Genomic DNA, 21419 nt, shown 5'->3' on the forward strand with positions numbered 1-21419 from the left:
TTGTTGGTACATGAGAGGCACTTCTAGTCTTGATATTTGATATTTTTCAAACAGTATCTATGTTGATTGTATCAGGTCTGGGCTGTAGGTGGAGACAAAGTGAACCAGATCAGACGGGAGGCAAGAGAGAGACCTGCCAAGGTGTGGCAAGTGATCTGGAGGGCAACAAGTAACTGGCAGAACAGGCTGCAGGTGTTCTTACCTGAGACCCAGCAGCAGGCAGGAGAACTGAGGTGAGGGGCAGGAGAACCCAGACCCAGGCAGAGTTCCGAGCAGGAACTGAGTTATTGGAAGTTAGGACTTCTCACCGAGAGCAAGGCAGGTTAGAAGAACGGGGCTCCAGAAGGAATAATGAGCTGGGATTGAGTTGACAACCTACTAACCAATCCCAGTTTCTGAAAATTGATCGGTTATAGAACCTGGTAGGGCTGAGAATGCTCAGTGGCCTTGAGGTGGAGCTTTGAAGGATTCTGAAGCAGGAAGACAGACTGACTATTAAAGATTAGCTCAACTGGCTAATTTAGAAAACTTCACTTATATTTGCTCACTATCTGCTCTCTTTCACCCATTAGCAAAGTAGTTTTCAACCTTGACAGTACATTGCATTAGAATCATGCCAGGAACTTTTTGAAAATTCTGACTCCATTCTAGACTACTCCAGACCAATTAAATCAGAGTCTCCAGGGCTGAGCCTGGGCATAGGTTCATTTTTGTTTGTTTGTTTAACTCCTTGGGTAATTCAAGTATGAAATTCAAGGTTTATGAACTGTGCATTAGATTGTGGGCTCCTTCAAAATAGGAACTTTGTTTTCTCTCTATATGTCGATAGCCTAGTACCTGGTGTATAGATGAAAAAAATAATGAATGGCTACCATGTTTTGGCGAGAGAGTGTGACTCTGTTTTGCAGCCACAGCGTGTAAACCTAACCCTAGTATCTCGTAATGAACACCCTGGTTATGAAGGGTGAGTTGGGAGAGGCCCAGTGGAGGCCCTGATGTAGCACCAGGACCGCTGGTGGGTCAGCCAGCGGTCCTGTCTTCCACATAGGGGACCTCAGCGTTACACGCAGCCGATTACATTTGTTCACTTCTGTCTGCTTCTGTTCTGTCCCACTCTCCAGTGTTTTTAAACACCACACACACACACACACACACACACACACACACACACACACACTCATGCACACCATGGAGAAAGACAAAGAATAAAACTTATAAAAGTGACCTATTAACGCAGATATAAAAGACTAAATTATATGATAAAATTCTCACATCAGATTATGAAATGTGTGGGAAGATGAATTCCCACTTTTAAATTTTATCTTTTTTTTTTTTTTTTTTTTTTTTGCGGTACGCGGGCCTCTCACCGTTGTGGCCTCTCCCGTTGCGGAGCACGGGCTCCGGACGCGCAGGCCCAGCGGCCATGGCTCACGGGCCCAGCCGCTCTACGGCATGTGGGATCTTCCCGGACCAGGGCACGAACCCGTGTCCCCTGCATCGGCAGGCGGACTCTCAACCACTGCGCCACCAGGGAAGCCCTTTATCTTTTTTTAAAATCATTATTTGGAAGGGAGAGAAAAGTGGGCTGGAGTTAATTTCCAAAAAGTTCATTTTAGCCCTGGGCCGTACTTTAACCCATTCACTTACTGGGGGTAGTGGCAAGCCTGGAGGGACCATTAAAATGCCATTCCAGCAATCCATTATTCCTCTATGTCCTCATGAAGGATTTGTTAGGGTTGGGGCAGCTGACTAACTCTTCTTAATTCCTTTTCAGACCAGAATTATCTCCTTCGTTTTCTATAGCCAAATCTCCTCTGCTTTTAACCGAATTCTTCATATTCTTGAATAGATTCAAAGGTTGTTTTTGAGAAAACTCTGCGGGAAAGTGAGATGGCCTTTCATCTAGATGAGAATATCCATAGGGATTCCATTACTTTGACAGCAGAACATCAAACTTGCTGCCTGCCTGTTAAATATCAGAACCATTCTGCTCATGTTTTAGTCAAATTTAGTGAATGTGTCTCTTTAGACATTTATGAGTTCAACCATGGATTGACAGCAGCTCAGTGCTTGGCAAAAACTCAGGCTGTGGGACATTCTAAAAAGAAAATTTGAGGGTGTTGTAGCTGCACCTGTTTCACTCTGTCGCTGCACCAGGTTAATCTCCACAGGTGTAGTTGTGGACTAGCCTGGGGCCTCTTAGAAATGCTGTCATTACATTGCTCTTGGTTTTCCTAGAGCACTTATAAAAAGAATCATCCATTTCAGTGTCATGTATCTTTTGTAAAATCTCACTAGAATTTTTTGCCCATGATGTATCCAGGATCCCTTCATTTAAGGAACGCCACTATTAATTCCTCTTAGATTTTAATATGTGGGAAAAATGTCCTTTCCAGATTAACATAATTACCTTCTTTATTACACAAAGAGGAATCTATGAATCTATGTATTTTCCAAAAATGACTTCCTCTATATATAAACCCAGAATGCAGGAAGAGTCTACCTTTTTTCCAAGGCAACTTCAATTCCATTTCCCACTATAGATATTATTATAAAATACTTGGTCTACTGAGTCACTCTCTAAAAACACTTTTATTCAAAGAACTATGTTAACCAATTAATTAAAGCTGAAAAGTAACAGAATTTGAATTTGAAAAGCCATGTTGAAAGAGTATGAGAGAATTAACATTGTAATTCATGTGACAAATAGGGAACAAGCTATAACTTGTTGCCATAATCATTTTAAGACAATAACCTTGTTTTATATTTATACAGTTGAAACTGTGTTCTTTCTTTGTAATAGTAAGTTATTTTGACTAAACATTATTTTCTAAAGAGAATTTTTGTGGAGCGTAAGAAATATGCCTAGAAAACTAGTATTTCAATTATTTTCAGTAAATTTTACTTTTCAAAATCTTGTGATTATGATCACTTTCAGAGCGACACTTTCAGCCAGTTGACAGCATCACTGTTTGTCAGGAAGGAGATCAAGCTTTAAATTCTGAGCATAAGTAGGAAACCCACTGCGACTAGAATGTTTTCCTTGTTGGGTTTTTTTTTAATCTTGTCTGTTTATCAAAATATTGGTGTTATGCTTAAGCTTTAATAAGACTAGTTCCAATAAAATAAACATTGCAATTCTAAACTGACATTTCTCATTTGAATCTGTTTTTTCAGTCCATACATATTTACACAGGCCTGGCATGTGTAAATATGTATGGAAAATATGAAAGACAAAAGCCCTGCCCTTGTAGAATTTAACCCTGTTCTTGATAAAATAAAGAACCAGTGCAACTTTTTGAAAACTGAAAATTAATCAAATACTCATCTTAATGAGTATTTGATTTTTAAAACTGAAGTATGGAAGAGAGTTTTAATTTTTTTCCTTTATTTGAATAAATCAACAAATAGCACCCATCATAGCCACAATTATGTGAGCATAAATTGAGGAAATGTTTATGCCTCTCTTTTATCCACTACAGGTATTGTCTACCATGTCCTGATTTGATATGATTAATCAAGGAAAGCTGCACAGATGAGCACACTCAGATACTAGTTGACTTTACATCTAATTTCTACTTTTTATTTTGCCCCTCCAGGCAATTACTTAATTTCAAATCACAAATTTTGATCTAAGACTTTCAAAAAATACCATGTTGTTTTCCAAAAGTATAAATTATTACATTTTTTTTACATTAGAACCCAGCTACAAAGTAATGATGTAAAACTCATAGGTTAAAGTGGAAACACACATATTGCCTGGGACTTAAAAATAACATCTTTTGTTTCATCTCATACTGTCACAAAAGATCTCCAAGTACTTTACAAAAATTAATTGCCCAGAATAATTCAGTGAGGCAGCTCTATATCCTTCTCTTAATAGCTGAGGCAATTGAGACAGCAACTGAGCAGGGTTTTTCTATTCTCTAAGTTGCATGGGTTTGGGACCAAATCTGGTCATTCAGAAACCTGAAAAACGTATTGTTTTAAATACCCAGTAGTTCCATTTACCTGAGAATTTACTGCTAGAGCATCAATTATTTAAAATTTCATTCTAAGACTCTGTGATGAAAATTCTCGTAAAATAGATTACACATTTCAGTACCTACCTTTCATACTTCCTGAATGCAATATACTTAATCTCATTTACCTTTTTCTGTATGACTCAGAGCCATAAGTATCCACCTTATTTATTGCCCAGTGTTACAATATAGTGACGTCTTATGGGGTGAGGAGCTGTTTGTCCCTCTACTAAATAATGTCTTTGTGCCTGCTTTTTAGTTTTCTGCTTCCTCTCCTGCTGTCATTTTCCTGATGATAGTGGCTTCTTACTTTCCTCTCTTTTTTGGGTTCAATCTACTGAGAGAAACTGACCAACTAAGCTTGTTAGAATCATCTCAAGCTAAGTAGAGATTCCAAGTGACGGTCTATGGAATTCACCAGTGAGTGTTCAAGAATACTAGTGCGTGGACTTTGTCACATCAGCACTGGCTCTTAGAGACTTGTTTTCATTACTTCTTGGTCTTGGGCAAGATTCCAAATGAGTGAAATGTTACGGTACAAAGGTTATCCATGTAATTGAGAGAAAAGCCAAGCTAATTATATTGTTCATATGCTTTCCGTTTTATGACTCCTTTGTAGAAAAGTCAAATCTTTCACTTTAATAAAAATCAAGACTCTTAAGCTAAGCAATATTTTTTTCTGCTGTAAACTTAAGTCATACCTCCAACATAATAAACAGCAGGCATATGGATGATTCACTTCCTTTTTAAAGAGATTACAAATAAACCAATGAATGATTAATATGAACAATCTGTCATGCCTCCAAAATAGATATTATGTAAATAGCAAGAAAGGTTTAGTCAACTTCATTACTTCTCCTTTCCTCTTTATAACAATACAGATATTCAGAAAATTTTCCATTTATACTCTCTGTGATTCAGTTATGCTAACTGTGTATTATAATACCATCTAAACCTCAGCATTCTTAAGTGTCAGTCTTTTCTTAAATAACTTGTTCGTTATTTGTTATACAACAATGTTATTCATTAATCCTAATGTAAGGATTAGTCACGTGTTACTGGGAATAGAAATAAAACATGGTCTGTGACTTCCGATGGAGTAGACACAACCCTTAAAAGTAATACATGGGGGACATTTCACTTAGGAAAAATTAAATCTTTAATTGATCTTTATTTCTGTTTATCTATATAGCCAAATGTGAAAATAACCCTTTATTTTTTAAAAAGTAATTTTTTAAAATCTCCTAGAGTTAGTCTTCTCTAAGTTTTCTATGTGTTAAAAATCACTTTTTGGAGGTTTACAGTTGAAGCACACACTACTATCAATAAGGACACAAATTAGACCAACTTCCAGGCTTAGGAACCAACATCCTAATGTCACCAATCACTCTTTAGTCACTTGTTTTGTTTTGCTCTTCACCTGGGAGGAGTCTTGCAATTGTTTTTCCCCTGACAAGTTTTATTGAATGATGCAATCTAGAAGAGAAAATCTTTCATCACTTGGGAAGTATCTACTGAAAGGGTTTTTTTTATACTTAAAAAAAAGTAAAGCTATACCTTTCTGAAATTAAATATAGTTTTCCTAATGTATGGAAACAAACTAAGTGTAGACTGGTAATTGAATGAATGGCAATTTGAGAAGAGCATTTTACCTTTTAAATTGGATTTAGGCAGAGATGTGAACATTTTATATGCTATACACACTCTTTGAATTGCTATATTGAATGCAGATGTAATTTATTATAACCCTCAAAAAACATCCCTCAAAACATTAACTTAGGGCTTCCCTGGTGGCACAGTGGTTGAGAGTCCGCCTGCCGATGCAGGGGACGCGGGTTCGTGCCCCAGTCCGGGAGGATCCCACATGCCGCGGAGTGGCTGGGCCTGTGAGCCATGGCCGCTGAGCCTGCACGTCCGGAGCCTGTGCTCTGCAATGGGAGAGGCCACAACAGTGAGAGGCTCCGCGTACCGCAAAAAAACAAAACAAAACAAAAAAACATTAACTTATTGTTTTCTTTTAAAATCCAAAAACTAATCTTGAAACATTTGAATCTCTTGAAATTCATTTCCATAAAGTTCAATAACAATCATTTCTAGGTTTCTATTGTTCTAATCTAGAATGGCATCTTTAGATTAATTTATGATTACCTGATCAGCAGAACTTGTTTCCATGGAGTTTTTTTTCATTCTTAAATGATTTACAAACTTTGAACATGTGAATATAGGCAGTTCTTACTACCTCTACTTTCTCCCCTTCAATTTCCCTTTAGTTTCTTTATCTCTTATCTATCCTTTCTTGATGACTAGTTAGATATGGGTAATACTGAAGCAAAAGTCATGAATTAGGCCCTGACAAGGACCATTCAACTTTCCTTTCTCCCAAGGCTGCCTTGTCCTTCTTATTATGGTCAACATACTCCAGTAACTGTCCCACGGGTCACATCAACCAATTTTCTTCAGCCGTGAACAAACAGTACTGTGCATGGTGTTAGCACTACCTAAGAAACATGGTACATTCATTTAATTCTGTCACAACACAAAAGTTAAATTGTAGCAGGGTTGTCAGTTGCAGCGAGCAGTTGGGGCTTTTCGCTTGCACAGGCTCAATGCCCTGCTTTAAGGCTACAGTAAAGGATCCCAAGGTAAGGAATTATTACGTGATTGACTTCTACCAGGAACTATCAGTGCCTTGTTTTTGATCTTCTAGGAACCAAAGAGATTGTTGTAAATGTGGATGATGATGGAGTCATTTCCTTGAACTTCGAATGTGATCAGATGGCTCCAAGTTCTGAGTTCACCTGGTCCAAAGATTATGTCCTCACGGAGGAGTCTCCACGATTAGAGGTTGAAAGCAAAGGCAACAAGTACGCACTGTTTCAATCCTAACTATGGGTCTCCTTTTCATGAAAGGAGGATGAAGTACGCTTTCCATTTCAAATAAGAGAATGAAATCACAAATATTTTATAACTGGAAATGTAAAAAGTGATAACCAGTATAAACCTTAAAAAATAACAATCCTTATAAAATACTTTTCACATTAGTCCATTTAAAGTATTTTCTCGTATGTATCTCACTGTCGACTGAAAAAAAAATGCACAATGTGAGAGTTATGACTTAAGTTTTATTTGGGTCAAAATGAGGACAATAGCCCAGGAGACAGCATCTCATTCAGCTCTGAGGAACTGCTCCGAAAAGGTTAGGAGGAAAGTCAGTATAGAAGTGATTTTGGTGAAGGGGGAAACGTGCAGTCAAAGCACATGTTTTGGCAGAAGCTTGCTGCTAGTCACAAGGAGCTGATGTCTCCATCAATGATTTTAGTGCTTTTCTAGATATGAGAAGATACAAGAAATTGGGCTCAAAAAATCTTCTCCTGAAAAATACCTAACTATCTGAAGGCCTGTTCTGCCAGTTTTTCCAGAGCACAGAGGGCCTCATTCCTGAACTCCTTTCAGGGTGTGTTGAAGGTCAGCGACTGAAGTGGCTAATGACTTCATCCTTGTAGAAGCAGATAGCGAGCAGCAGTTTTTAGTTGGCATCGTTTATGATGTAAGAAAAGCTTTAATTGGCATAAAAGTGAACTTCAAAGATGATTCTCATTATTCTACAGAATTTTGAAATCTTAAGTAATGGTGACGGTGCTTATGGGGAGGGGTTAAGGAAGAACTTGCTGATTCAAGTTATGGTAAATTCAATGGATTGGGTATAATCTGTTCTGCTTTTTTCACCACCACTTGTGAGCGACACAATACTGTACTGGAAAGAACTCTGTATGGGAAGCACAGGAGAGCTGAGCTCTAGTCCCAGCTCTACCAGGAGCCGGCTGTGTGACCTGGGGCAGCTTTTAATTACATGGACCTTGGATTTCTTTTTCTGTAAAATAGAAGTGAGTGAAGGAGATTAATTTTATGATCTGTTACTTCCTTTCAGCCTCAAGATTTCTTTTTATTTCACCTTACTTATCAAGCTTCATATCTTTATAGTGCCAACCAGATTGGATTATATTTGGTAAAGCAAAATATTCCTAAGTATTATTTCTATTACAAAAGCCCAATATAGCTCAAAAATAAAAGAAAGAAATAGTAATTTTGTTGGAAAACAGCAAGGAAATACTGAATATATTAATAATTAAAAGACGTTCTGCTGTAACTATGCTGTAAGGTCCTTGAAGTGAAACATAATTTTGGTCAAAGGAAAGACAATCAAACTATAAATTTTTTTTCCTTGACTAACCTATAAATGTTTGGGTGATCTGAGACCCCGACCAGCAATGTGACTCACCAAAGTTAGAAAACAAAGCGAACTAGACCACTGACCCATTCATTCATTCGTTCCACAAGTATTCATTAGGCACATATTATGTGCTAGACAAGGTATGGAGGGCGGAGGACACAACAGTGGACAAAACAGATCTCGTCCCAAAAGGCATTCAGTGGAGGTATATAGTTAATGAACTAGGCAATACCGATGCCATGTGATAACCTCCATAACAGGAAGTGCAGGGTTGACATAAGAGAGGCATCGGGAGGTTCTGCCCTGTGAAGAAGAGAAATTTCAGGCTGCCCAGCAAGGGTTGATCAGCTAAAAATATCTTTATTTGGGATGTGCATCGATGTGTATCATAGCTTGGGGATGGGAGAGTTGTACCAGCTCCCCCCCCGTCACCATCAGCCCATAGGAGGAGGTCAGGAAAGTCTTCCCAGAAGCAGCAAGAATGAGTGGGCTTTAGGTCAGCAAGGGGGACAGAGCAAGTGCTCCACGTGAAGGGAGCGGACGTGCAAATGCCTAGAGACCGGGCAGGGTGCAGGTCCTCAGACCCCACAGGGCCTCTCTTCTTATAAAATTATTCTGTTCTGAAGGACGAAAATGACCTTCAAAGACCTCGGGATGGAAGACTTGGGCATCTACTCCTGCGATGTAACAGACACTGATGGAATAGCGTCAAGCTACGTGATAGATGAGGAAGGTAAGTGAAAAATCAGTTCATTCACGAGTCTGCTTTGACTTCTCGGTGATTCTCCAGGATCAAGTGACTTTTGTTTTAGTAGTTCAAGCTCTAATTGTTCTCTTTTTCTCCCTACAGAATTGAAACGTTTACTTGCTCTCAGCCAAGAACACAAGTTCCCAAGTAAGTGTCCACAATACATTCACAGAGTTTAACCATCCCACTACACACTTCTGACAAGATCAAGAGAAGAGGCTCTTGAGAACATATAATGGAGCATATATTGGTAGCTGCAGATGCACTTTCTGAAGGGCTGCTTTTATCTTTGTCATTGTTCTCCAGAGATACAAAGAACACTAACATAGAAGGTACATCCCATGCTCTGTTACATAGAGCACTATCCGGTTACATAGGTGTAACAGCTGACCAATTACATTCTTCACCTTTTGCCTACATATTTTGGAACTTTATACACACACACACACACACACACACACATATCTCCTGGATACAATAATTTGTATGTCTTTTAGGTGAACTGATCTCTTCCTAAGCAATTTAATGTTAACATTTAATAGAAGAACCATACCTCTAAATAAAGACAGTACCTAACATTTTAAACTCCTGGAAAATAAGGTAAAGATGACTTGATCAGAAAAGGAATCCCTATGAACTATCTAAAAACCCTTCAATGAAGCACCTTCTACATAAAAGATTAAATTCCAGAGTTGACACCTAAGAGAAGACAAAGAAGTCTGAAACGATACTCAGAAAGTTCCACTGGCCTGATAGGATCTCTTGCCCATTGGTACCCACTGGCCAAAGTAGTGAAGCATCCAGAAAGTTACACCTTAGAGTTTGAAAACACAGAGTGATAGCATCACTCATTCTTTTAAATCAGGAATTTTTTTCATTCTTCAATCCCTAAAATATAACTTCTTCACTAATACAGGAGTTTCAGGAACCCAGGGAACTATACCCTGACCCCAATCTATAGGCAAAATGTTGTGTGTTTGTAGATATGCATTTTTCTAGGGCGAGGGTCTACAGCTTTCCTGAAATTCTCAGCAGAGCTGTGATTAAAAAATAAACACTGCTTAAAACTAGTTGTCTGACCTCTCTCACATTCCCAAGGAATGCATGTTTGATGGTGAGGCTGGGTGTTGGTGACTATTGGCCTCAGCTGGAATGTTCTCAAAACCAGCTTTATTCAACAAAGCACAGTGGGGTGCCTGTGGATTGTGACTGCAGAAAGCAGGCTTTCTGAATTCTAGGGGAGAACCGTTTCTCGTCTGTAAGCTTATTCACCATCAAACTGGAAAAGTTACACCAAGAATAGTGTCTTAAAAGTTATTCTTTTTAAAATTGTATGGAAGGCAGAGGTTTGGCCTGGACTGTCTTTGTTCTGTACTCTGTGAACCTGAGCACCTCATCCCAATTTCCCCATTGCCTGGTTTCTTTTCCAGGAACGGCTGTTGTAATTGTTCACAGCACCCACGACATAGAGGGGCTGTGAGAGACAATCAACAGGGTGTTGGTTAATCCTGAACTCTTCAGGGAAAATATAAATGTTAACTGAAACAGAAGAGTGACCTAGCAAAACCCACTTGCAGAAGAGCTGTCTGCCAGTCACACTGATGTCCTCCCTTCATGTTCTCAGGGCCATGAAGAGGGGAGTGGAGGAGAGGGTCACCGTGCGGAGCACAGCTGGAGCCTGTGAATGCTCGCACTGTCTACAACCTGAAACAGAAACAGCAGCACCTACTAATCTAATCTAGTTAGTCAGACAGTAAACATTGACAAAGTGTCTAGGCAACAGCTGGTCCAAACACATTTACATTTAGCTTAAAGGATGGAGATGAGAGAAGTTGGGGTGTTACTGTTGAATTGGAGGTGCCCAGCCTCCCTGAAGTTCAATGATCATATGGACTTGCCGATAGTAATTGCCTGCTGTCACTGTCATTTATGCTGAGATATTTTATTCTGCATGAGCATAATCACTTTAGCTGTTGGTTCTAGGAGAAGAGGCAGCAGCAAACTCAGGTACCCTACTATTAGAGATCAGGTGTGGCATTTGGGTCGGCACAGAGAGAACCCAAAAATGTGTTAAAAACTCTGATGTGCAGGTATGACTCTCCCAACCGGAGGTAGCTCCCGTGAACCCGTTGAAGCAATGTTTAAAGTATCACAGCTCCAGTACTTTTCTCTCCGCAACCACTGTTGGATCAGCCAGGTCACTGCATGAATATTTTCAGAGATCTGATGATAGGGTCAAAGCAGCATATCCAATTTCTCAATTTATACCCACTTCCTTTTAGTATATGTTGACACATAAGCCATTTTCTTGAGATTTTGTAAGGTCTTAACTGGTCTCATCTCTTACAGAGTATAATAAAGAGTGTGCTGTTCCTTTGTCCCTTGGCACAGTAAATTCTCCTGTTTTAAGCTGTTTTCAAAAATATTTTGAAAACCACTAAACATATGCCTTAAACCTACAAATGACAGATATTTTGCTGGAGCAAATTAACTGCCAGAGAAAAGAGCCTAAGGAAATTTAGGGCTGAGCAGAAGGAAAAAATAAAAATACATAAAGCTAAAAATAGAAAATAACCTAGTCTGTGTTGCCAGTAGTGATACTAAATTGCAGTGTAGAGAGGCAGTTTATTTGAATATGTGTGTGTGTGTGTGTGTGTATAAAATTCAAGGTATATGGGGGGGAAGGTGGGAGATATACTTCAGTATCAACAACATCCTGCAGGCCTCTCGCCTTTTGAGATGGACCACATTCTGTCTACGGAATGTGTATCTCCCTAAATAAGTACACTTCTCACCTAAAAAAAAACCAGAAACAAAAACATCCTGCATAATATATCTTTTTATTTGTAGACACTGGTTATTCCCACTTGTATATATTATACTCTATGAATACAGACATACACAAGCACGTATACATAAATTATATCTATCTGGTATGTCCTCTTAGGTGTAAATATAACATACAGTTGGTGGTTGTAGGGTGTTGTTTAAACAACTGAAGGAAGAGTCACCAAAATACTAATTTATTATATGCTGTTTATAGGGTGCTTAAACAGAATGTCATCAAACTCCACAATGACCTTAAAAAGGTCACTACTATGGTGATTTAATTTGAGAGATGAAGAAAGTGAGGCACAGAGAGGTTAAGTAATTAGACCAGATGTACACAGCTTGTACCTGGGCATAAGCCCAGGTGGTCTGACACTAACCAGGACATAGGCTGTTTCTGTGTGTGCACCCTAGTGGCCAGTGCTCCCCAGACAATGGCCCCATTACTCAGAGAGGACCGTGAACATTAAGGGATCTGGAGGCTTCCAGGAGAGCGTGGGAGTGTGTCCCCTCCCCACCGCCGCCACACTGAGCTTCTTAGTAACTGCATCACTCATGTATTAGATTTCCTAGAGTGAGATTTCCACATGTTTCTGGAAGAGATCCTACTCTCTATTCCCCTCAAGACTTAACTTGTAGCAAGCAGGAGCATCCTGTAGGGAGAAAACTTAGCCTCTGCTCTCACCACCCTGGGGTCTGTTGCTGATCTGCTCTTACTGGAAAACCACTAGTGTTCTTCAGAGTGGATGGCCAGGACCATAAGAGCACAGAATAGAGGGAACAACCCTGGTCTCAGCTCTGCTACCCAGATACGTTACTAAGCTTTCCTGAGGCTGAGTTTTGTCATCAGTAAAATCAGGGGAGAAAGAGAACTCCTTGCTCGAGCAGCGGTCATTATTCACAGTGGCTCAGTGTATTCTGGTACCATATTCACTCTTGGTGGCCTTGTGAGGCAGATAATATCCATGTTAGCAGGTGAGGAACACAAGGTTTTAGGGGTAGATAACTGTCCTTGATCAAGGTGTGGTCCTTCTCTGTCCACAGGGGACACCCTCAGTAGATGATGTCTGAGCCTCCTTTCAGCTCTGCATGGAATGACTCTGTAACTGAGTTTCACAATGAATATGGAATAGTGCAAAGGAAAGGCATCCCTTGAAGCTTGAAAAGGGTAGTTTTAGGATAAATACAAAAAACATTAATGTACATTTCATACAAGTTTATACAAAGCTTATAATTAAAGCTTATAATTTAAAATGTAGCATAGCTAAAATTTTGAGATATATTTAAGAATAGTTGAGAGAAAGCAAAGGGTGATTTCCCCTAATAGAAGTAAAGGACTACAAAACTTTGAGAAACAACCATCTTGTTCCACAAAGGATGCCCAGGAGCCACCTCTGATACAGATCTGTTGGCTTGGAGGAGGCTTTGTAGAAAACATTTTCAAGTTACAAGAAATTTAGAAACAGGTTTTGAGAGATGTCAGCCAACTTTAAAAAAATTTCACTCATGTTCAAATGGCTTAAGCGATACAGGTGTAAATCAGAGATATCACATGGTTCCTTACTTTCTATGTGAAGCAAGCCATGCTATATTTTAATATAGCTTCTTGATAATGACTTGCTTATTTGCATCTGAAAAATTTTGCTTGATCTAAGAACTTAAATGAACTGGTATACCATTGGGATGGATAGGGTTTAAATAACAAGCTGGTTCATCTTATATATGTAATCAAAATTAATTCTTTCTTAAGATTCATTTTTTAAAACATTTTTAAAAACCTCCAAAGTGAGTTAAATTGTTGAAAGAAATCAAATTGAACTCTTTTTCAAAATATTTTGAAGTAATTAAATCGTAGAATGTTGGAGCAGGAAAATATCCTGGTCAATTAGGACATTCAGTTCAATTCCGTCCATTTACAAATGAGTCAAGTGAGGCCCAGAGATGCGAAGTGAACTGCCTCACATCACAGTCTGTTAGTAGCTGACCTTGAACTACTGGGGCCAGCTCAAGACTCTTTTCATCATACTTTGTTATTGTCCCTAAATAAAGCTAACCAAAGCCACAGTAGAGAGTCACAGAGGTTAGCTGAAGGACCCTGAGAGGTCAGTTCATCTTCCTCATATTTATAGTTAAGACATCTATGACAGTCAGGGTTAGAACCCAGTTCTACTGTCCCTCAAAATCAAACTTTCCCTACAATGCTCTCACTGAAAGAAGCAAGGTGCTACATCATCGCTTCCATTGTTTTTCATTTGTTGGAAAAATCTGTATCAGTACAAATGGTTACCAATATAACTACTACTCTTATTTTTACTTTTCATAGCTGTCCCAGTTAAATCAGAGTTGGCAGTTGAAATTTTGGAGAAAGGCCAGGTCCGGTTTTGGATGCAGGCTGAGAAGCTGTCTGGCAACGCCAAAGTCAACTACATATTTAATGACAAGGAAATTTTCGAAGGGCCGGTAGGTTTTACACATTTTATGTTTCTAAACATATCAGTGTAGAATGTGCTGGGAAACCCCTATTAGAATGCAGATAAGTTGTTATGAAAACCACTGGACGTGGGGTGAGGGGGTTTAAATCATTTCACATGTGAAAAGTGTGGAAGAAAATATGGATTGATTATATCATACTATCCAAAACTAGGAGACTTTTGAGAATGAAAGAAGATGCTAGTAATAATTTTTCCAGCATAACAGTCATCAACAAAAACTGTCTCAGGCAAATCAGGAAGTTGGTCACCTATGAAAAAAACTGAAGGCAGAGGGGCCAGCACCCTGCCTGAACACAGATACTCAAATCAGAGACTCCAGTGGCGTCTTGGTTCTTCATATGGAAGAATCGTTCTAATGGCTCAGAAAAAAATGTAAAAAGAAACTCATTGCTTTTCTGATTAAAAATGCAATTCGTCCTTATTGTAAAAAACTTTAAAGACTCAGAAAAGACAAATCACAAATTCTTACAACTTTTTGATATACGTATTAATATATACTTTTGGTCTTTTTCTATACTTCTATGTGTGTATATCAATTTGTGTATTATTTACATAGGTGATTATGTATGTCATATTTACTGTTTCTTTGCTTTTAATGTAAACATAGTTTCTATAGATAGAGTTACGACATCTGCACTTTAGCTGTCCTCCCCAGACATCAGTAGAGCCAGCATCAGGCTTGTGCCTGGTGGTACTGAAGAACTTGGGTTTAGGGGTCCTGTCTCATACCTGCCTTCTCATGGGTGTAAATGGGAGACTAAAAAGATGGGGGAGGGGTGTAGTTTGTGGCCATGATTAACAGCCTGTTCCTCTTTCATCAAAATGTGTTTTTTTTAAATATTTGAGGATTCCTTAGTTAGAGGGAGAATGAGTAACATGAATAGCAGAAGAATATGCAGTATATTACTTTTCAACTCATGTAGTAACTGTGTGCAGAGCAGGAACAAGTCACACATGGGTCCACTGTGGCCCATCTCCTCCCTGTTTTCAAAATGTTCTCATCGACTGTGGTGATCACCATCTGGCCAGTGGAGAGGAAGGAAGAGCCTTGTTGGCATCACTGTCACCACAGCCATTGAGGGAACACTCGTGCTCATGTGTGTAGAGGCACTCTCCTTTATGTGTTCACACACGCTTGCATGTGGCGCATGCACACACACACACAGAACTTGAAGAGCAGTTTATTGTCATTGCAATTGGTTCTAATCATACTATTTCACTGGGTGGAAATTACTGTCTTAGGTCAGGTTCCCTAGGAGAGTCTGAAATAGAGTTTCTCCTTCAAGTGGTTTATGGGGGTTACTCTCAGGGGTAGGAGTGAGGGACACAAGCCAAGGTATGGGGCAAGCTAATCCAAAACGGAGTCTCTGTTGAAGACTGGCTCCCTGCAGGGGAAACTCCAGGGCATGAATTGCACCACAGAGTTGACCCCAGACCTGAGCCTTCATTCTGTGACATTTTATAGGAAAACTTCATTAGTTCAAATCTGTTATGGAACTTGTGCTTGTAAGCCCAAGGACTAAGACTTATCTTTACACTGAAAAAAAAAGTTGCTTAAGGAAGATGATAAAATAAGCACAGTCTAGCAGGGCAATTTCTGTTCATTAAGAGCAAATGCGCTTCCAATGCTTTAGGAGCATTTTTATGCACATATTAATTCAGCAGATGTTTATTAATTGGCTGCTATATTCCATGCATGTGCTACATGCCAGGGGTATAGCAATGATTGAGACAAACACTTCTTTCACGTTGCTTATAGTTGTTGCATTATTCTGTTAATTGAAAATAATGTGATCTGGAAAGAAAAATGGGAATCTAAAAACAACTTTTCGATAACATTTTGTGATTTGGGGTAACAAAAGTTTATGTTTAAAAAACGAAATGTCAGACTTTTAGTAATCAGTTCTGGTCAACGTCATATATTCCACATAATATTTTCCTTTTTCTGTGTACAAGATTTTGAAACTTTGCTCACAAAAAAATGTTAACAAGAAACTATTAAATTATGATACTTTGGAGTTTGTGTGTTTATTTTATATGGCTTATTGTCATCCTATCTATCTCACTTATTTCTCTCTTTTACTTTTCACATTGAAGAAATATAAGATGCATATTGACCGAAACACTGGTATAATTGAGATGTTTATGGAAATGCTGCAGTCTGAGGATGAGGGCACATATACTTTCCAGGTTCAGGATGGAAGAGCAACTGGCCATTCTACTCTTGTTCTCATTGGCGATGGTAAGGGTTCTGTGAAACATTATCTGGAAGATTTTGCTACTCCCTTCAATGCAAATACGCCGTTGCATGAAAGTGACCACGTGGGAGGAAGTAAAAATTATTTCTTGATTAGATTCCAATGTGTGCAATTTGCAATTAATACTTTCCATAGTATTTCATTTCATAGAATTGAAAGTTAATTTAAAAGGACACCAAAGTTATCACTGGCCCACAGGCAAGACTGCTCTTAAATTATCTCATATATAAACAAGTATTTATTACTAAAATTCTCTAGTGAAGGATACTGCAATACAACCAAGACAGTATTATGTCTCAGAAACAAACTATGATACTATCTTATAATGTGCACCTACTTTAAATTACTTACATGAAGAAGATAAATATGCAAGAGTAGAGCATGCCAAATCTAATGGATGATTATCTGTTAGAACTAGGTTGTATGACAGCTGTCATAAGCCAGCGTGGAAATCACCAAGATTTAAAATGTGGTATTTAATAAAGCAATGGAAAGGCTGGCCAGGTCTCTACATTTGCAATAGCCAAAGCTATTTCACTATTTCCTGACTTCATGACCTTGAACAAGTTTCTTAACCTTTCTAAGCCTTTTTCTTCATCTATGAATACTGAAAACAAATAGGGTGGTCATGGTGTATGAGTGTTATAACAAGGAATATAAATCACTTAGCGCAGTGACTGGCATGTACATTTATACCACTCAACTCAATTTCGTATTTCCTCGTTTTTCAATTTTCAGTTTATAAAAAGCTCCAGAAAGAAGCTGAATTCCAGCGTCAAGAATTTATCAGGAAACAAGGTAAACATAGGCAGTGAATAAAGAGAAAAGCTTCAATTTCTTGAACAAAATATTCCAAGATTATTTCCATAACAAATTAAATGAATATTATTGCTTATGTTAATAATGCCCTGGTTAATAAAAATAATTGAAAAAATATTTATTATTAAAAATGTATCCATTTAAAGTATTTAAAAACTAAATCTTGAATTTTTAAAATTTTCCTTTAGATGTAAATCACCTTAGAATTTAAGAATGAGCTTGGATTTTTGCATTCATGATTAATATTGCTGATTGCTGATATTGTTAAAATCTTATAGGTCCACATTTCGCTGAGTATTTGAGCTGGGAAGTGACTGGTGAATGTAATGTACTATTGAAATGCAAGGTAAGAAGTAGATAAATTTCTAATAATTTGATACAAAGGAAATAAAGATAAAATAGAATGTGAGAAGAAAAGGAAGATCAACTTTTTATTTCCTCCATTTGCACCAAAATGATGTGACGTGCCTTTATTGTTGAATGTTACTGTTGGTTGGTAAGAAATATTTAAAATAAAACAACATAAAAATATGGGAAGTCAAGATGATAGTTTTTATTCATTACTCATGCCCTAGTTAATAAGGACAGACTCTCCTTTTTTCTTTGTTAAGACCACTTTTTTTAGAGCAGTTTTATGTTCACAGCAAAATTGAAGGGAAGGTGCAGAGATTTCCCATACACCCCTGTCCCTATATACACATAGCCTCGCTCATTATCAACATTCCCACCAAAGTGGTACATTTGTTACAACTGATGAACCTACATGGACACATCATTACCCAAAATCCATAGCTTACATTAGGGTGCACTCTTGGAGTTGTACATTCCATGAGTTTGGACGAACGTGTAAAAACATGTACCCATCCTTATAGTATCATACAGAGCATTTTCACTGCCCTGAAAAGCCTCTGTGCTCTGCCTGCTCGTCCCTCACTAACCACACCCACCAACTCTTTTTCAATTATTAATCTCAGAAGAATCTCACATCATCTTTGTTGCATTCTAAGTGGTAGATCTATTCCAGAATCATTCCAGCCACACTGTGTTTCTATGGAAGTTTGGCAATTTTTTTAATCTAAATTGTGTGACTGGCACAACAGTACCTTCGAGTCTTGGGCAGCTCTGCTGCTGGTTCTGAAACCCCTGTGCTCCCTTGAGGGGAGAGGTTTAGTAAAGAGTTTGCAGCTCACAACCAATGATCTTATTAGGCCTTTGAAACATTTAGGAAAAAAAGTTCCACATCACATTCTAAATTATCATGTACCTGAGTGTATGGTGCTCAGCTGCGTGAGTCATCAAACGTTTTTGGATAAGAACTGCTGGATGAGGTTGGAGTGTGAAGGCTGTGATGGTGGACAGTGACTCCAAAGCAGATGCAGAGATTTGGCATTTCGCACGTAGTTGTCATTATAAAAGCCAGAACGCAAATACTCCAGTCTCTGCTAGATCTGATAAATTCAAAGAAACAGCGGTCTACCAGAAATGTATAGGAAAAATCAGTGCTGGATTTTAGCCTCTTAGGAAATGGCAGAGCTTCTTGAAAAACACTTTCTCAGGCAGCAGCTAAAACCCGCAGCGCCTCTCTCTCCTCCTGACTGTCCACAGCTGCGCGCCCCTACTTACTTTTTCCTCACACTGCCCTCCCCAGAAACTATCCCTTCCTCAGGGGCCCCCACGTCCGTGTGTCCTTCTTTCTGTGCTTCCTATTGCACTAGGCTTCTGGGAAGTGAGCTCTGCAGCCCTATTCTGATGGTTTTCCTTAAGAGAATCAGCCCCTTACCCAGATCTTGACCAACCACGGGAGCCTAGAAGTAGGTTCTGAATATTCATTCGTTATGTATTCATGACTTCGAATGGCCTTCTTCTTTCAGCTTCTCTGACACGATCCTTTTTCAAGGCCCAACTCAGTCATCTCCTCTGTAAGGCCTCCCCCTTCTCAGTCTGGGTAAAATGAACCTTCCTCTGTCCTCCCACAGTTCTTTGTTCCATTATTATAGCACTTTATGTACATTTAGCAATTTACATATTGCATTAGAGTTAATGGAGTATGTGCAGCCAAACATTCAGACTCTGAGACTACCATGGGCCCCACTTGGAACTAGTCTACTCAAAAGAATATGGACAAGAACCCCAGCTTGCCTACAAGGCCATGCTGGGCACTCCTGTCCTGCAGGAGTCCACATCAGGAATCACTCCCTTCACCACCCACGGATGACAGCTCAGGTGCAAGGAGACAAGATCCACTTTGGGCAGGTGCAGGAGATGCCATGGCTTTAAAAAATCCTTCGTGCCCCAAGGGGCCAATACCTCTTGTAACAACACCCCAAGCAGAGCTTCCAGGGTCCCCGCAGGGACCATGTCCGAATAACAAGAGTATATTCAGGGAAGCCCAAAGCCACAGAGTCCATTTCTAGCCCCGCCCAGTCCAGTGGTAGCTTTCCCATCTGCGGGGCATGTTTATCATAAGCAATGTTGCCTAGAAACACAGTTACAACCCAGGAACCAGTTTACAGGATTATAAAGAACGTTTGTGTGTTCTGGTTTCACTGCAGTTACTAGTGTTGGTTCTTATGTTAATGTATTAGCTGAGATTTTTTTTTTCTTTTTTTTTGAAACTTACATTTCCTTGTCTTTAATGAGATCAAACATTTTCTTCATCTGTTTGTTCTGTAATTATATTTCCTCTTTGGGAAATCATACATACATTTGTCCAATTATGTAGTGGGGTCTTTGAGATTGTTTTCTTGATTTGTATGAAGTCTTTACTTTTTCATATAATTTTAATTACACAAGAAATACATGAATATACTCTTCTTCATAGAAAGTTCAAGCATTGTAGATAAAGCTTAAAATCCCTTTAATCGTATGAAGTCATTTTGCCCATTTGAAATTTATGATACGATGTGTGGATATTGGATCTAAATGAGTTTCCTAAAAATTGCTAAGCAATTAATTTATTAAACCATACTTGATGGATGCTAACTGAACTCACTGTGTTAATCATTTCACAATATATGCATATATCAAATAATTATGTTGTACACCCTAAACTTATACAATATTATATCAATTATATCTCAATAAAACTGGAGAAATTTTTAATTAAATAATTTTAAACATATTTCCTTTCCACATTTATTTACAAAGCTTCATTTACCTTTTTAAAAATATTTAGCCATAGATTGGGGCTTACTCATTCTGATGCTTTGATAAAGTCATTTGTTTTTGTGACACAGACTATATTTTAATCTGATGGGATTTATCTTCCTTTGGTTTTCAAATTTTTATTTTTACTTAAGTCTGTATGTTAGTATGTATGTTTCTATGTTTTCTTGTCCACCAGGTGCTTTTAAAGACAAAGTTTTTTCTGCTGGAAATAAAGATGCTATTGATTTAGGTTTATTCTTTTGTATCCATTTTATTTTAAACTCTTTATCAGTTAAAATAGCTTTCAATTGATTCCTCTAGAAATCTGTGCTTTTTCTTATATCCAATGCTACATGGAGAATTATTTAGTTTCATAAGAGTAGCATTCCCTTATTTCGAGAAGTATAACTACAGTTTTTCTTCTAGGTGGCAAATATTAAGAAGGAGACTCATATTGTGTGGTATAAAGATGAAAGGGAGATATCAGTGGATGAAAAGCATGACTTTAAGGATGGTATATGTACCCTCCTTATAACAGAGGTAGGTGACTAAAAATATAAAATGTAATGTATTAGTTCTGTACCCTACATTCTTCCAAAAGACAGAGACTAGATTATGTGTTCCTTTGCCCCGGGCAAAGATCCCTGCCCTGATGTCACCCAAAAAGCAAGCTGTAAGGACACAAAGGCTTCTCTCACCTTGTGATATGCAAGGATTTGTCAGATATCCAAACAATGTTGGCTGGACACCACAATTCTTGCCTCTCTGAGCTAGTTCTTTTCCTAGATGGGTGAGTGGCAGGACAGTTAAGTGGATCCTTCTTTGTTTGCTCTTAAGCCTCATGATAACTTGTTCCCTAAAGGTACAGAGACG

The 21419-nt window shown here is 38.5% G+C and overlaps 1 protein-coding gene across 2 annotated transcripts in view; it reads left to right on the forward strand.

Moving 5' to 3' along the window:
• The window catches only part of MYOM1 (myomesin 1), a gene marked incomplete at both ends in the record, with an annotated part of 139507 nt that overhangs the window by 105244 nt on the left and 12844 nt on the right, over nt 1–21419 (forward strand). For both annotated transcript variants that reach the window (XM_079717373.1, XM_079717374.1), the window contains 8 exons: nt 6730–6886; nt 8880–8986; nt 9104–9148; nt 14154–14290; nt 16420–16564; nt 17319–17378; nt 17678–17745; nt 20973–21086. In XM_079717373.1, coding sequence (XP_079573499.1) covers nt 6730–6886; nt 8880–8986; nt 9104–9148; nt 14154–14290; nt 16420–16564; nt 17319–17378; nt 17678–17745; nt 20973–21086 — 833 coding nt within the window. The remainder of the gene's footprint in view (nt 1–6729; nt 6887–8879; nt 8987–9103; nt 9149–14153; nt 14291–16419; nt 16565–17318; nt 17379–17677; nt 17746–20972; nt 21087–21419) is intronic.

The sequence above is a fragment of the Hyperoodon ampullatus genome (assembly GCF_949752795.1).
Source record: "Hyperoodon ampullatus genome assembly, chromosome: 13".
NCBI classification, from domain to species: Eukaryota; Metazoa; Chordata; class Mammalia; order Artiodactyla; family Ziphiidae; genus Hyperoodon; species Hyperoodon ampullatus.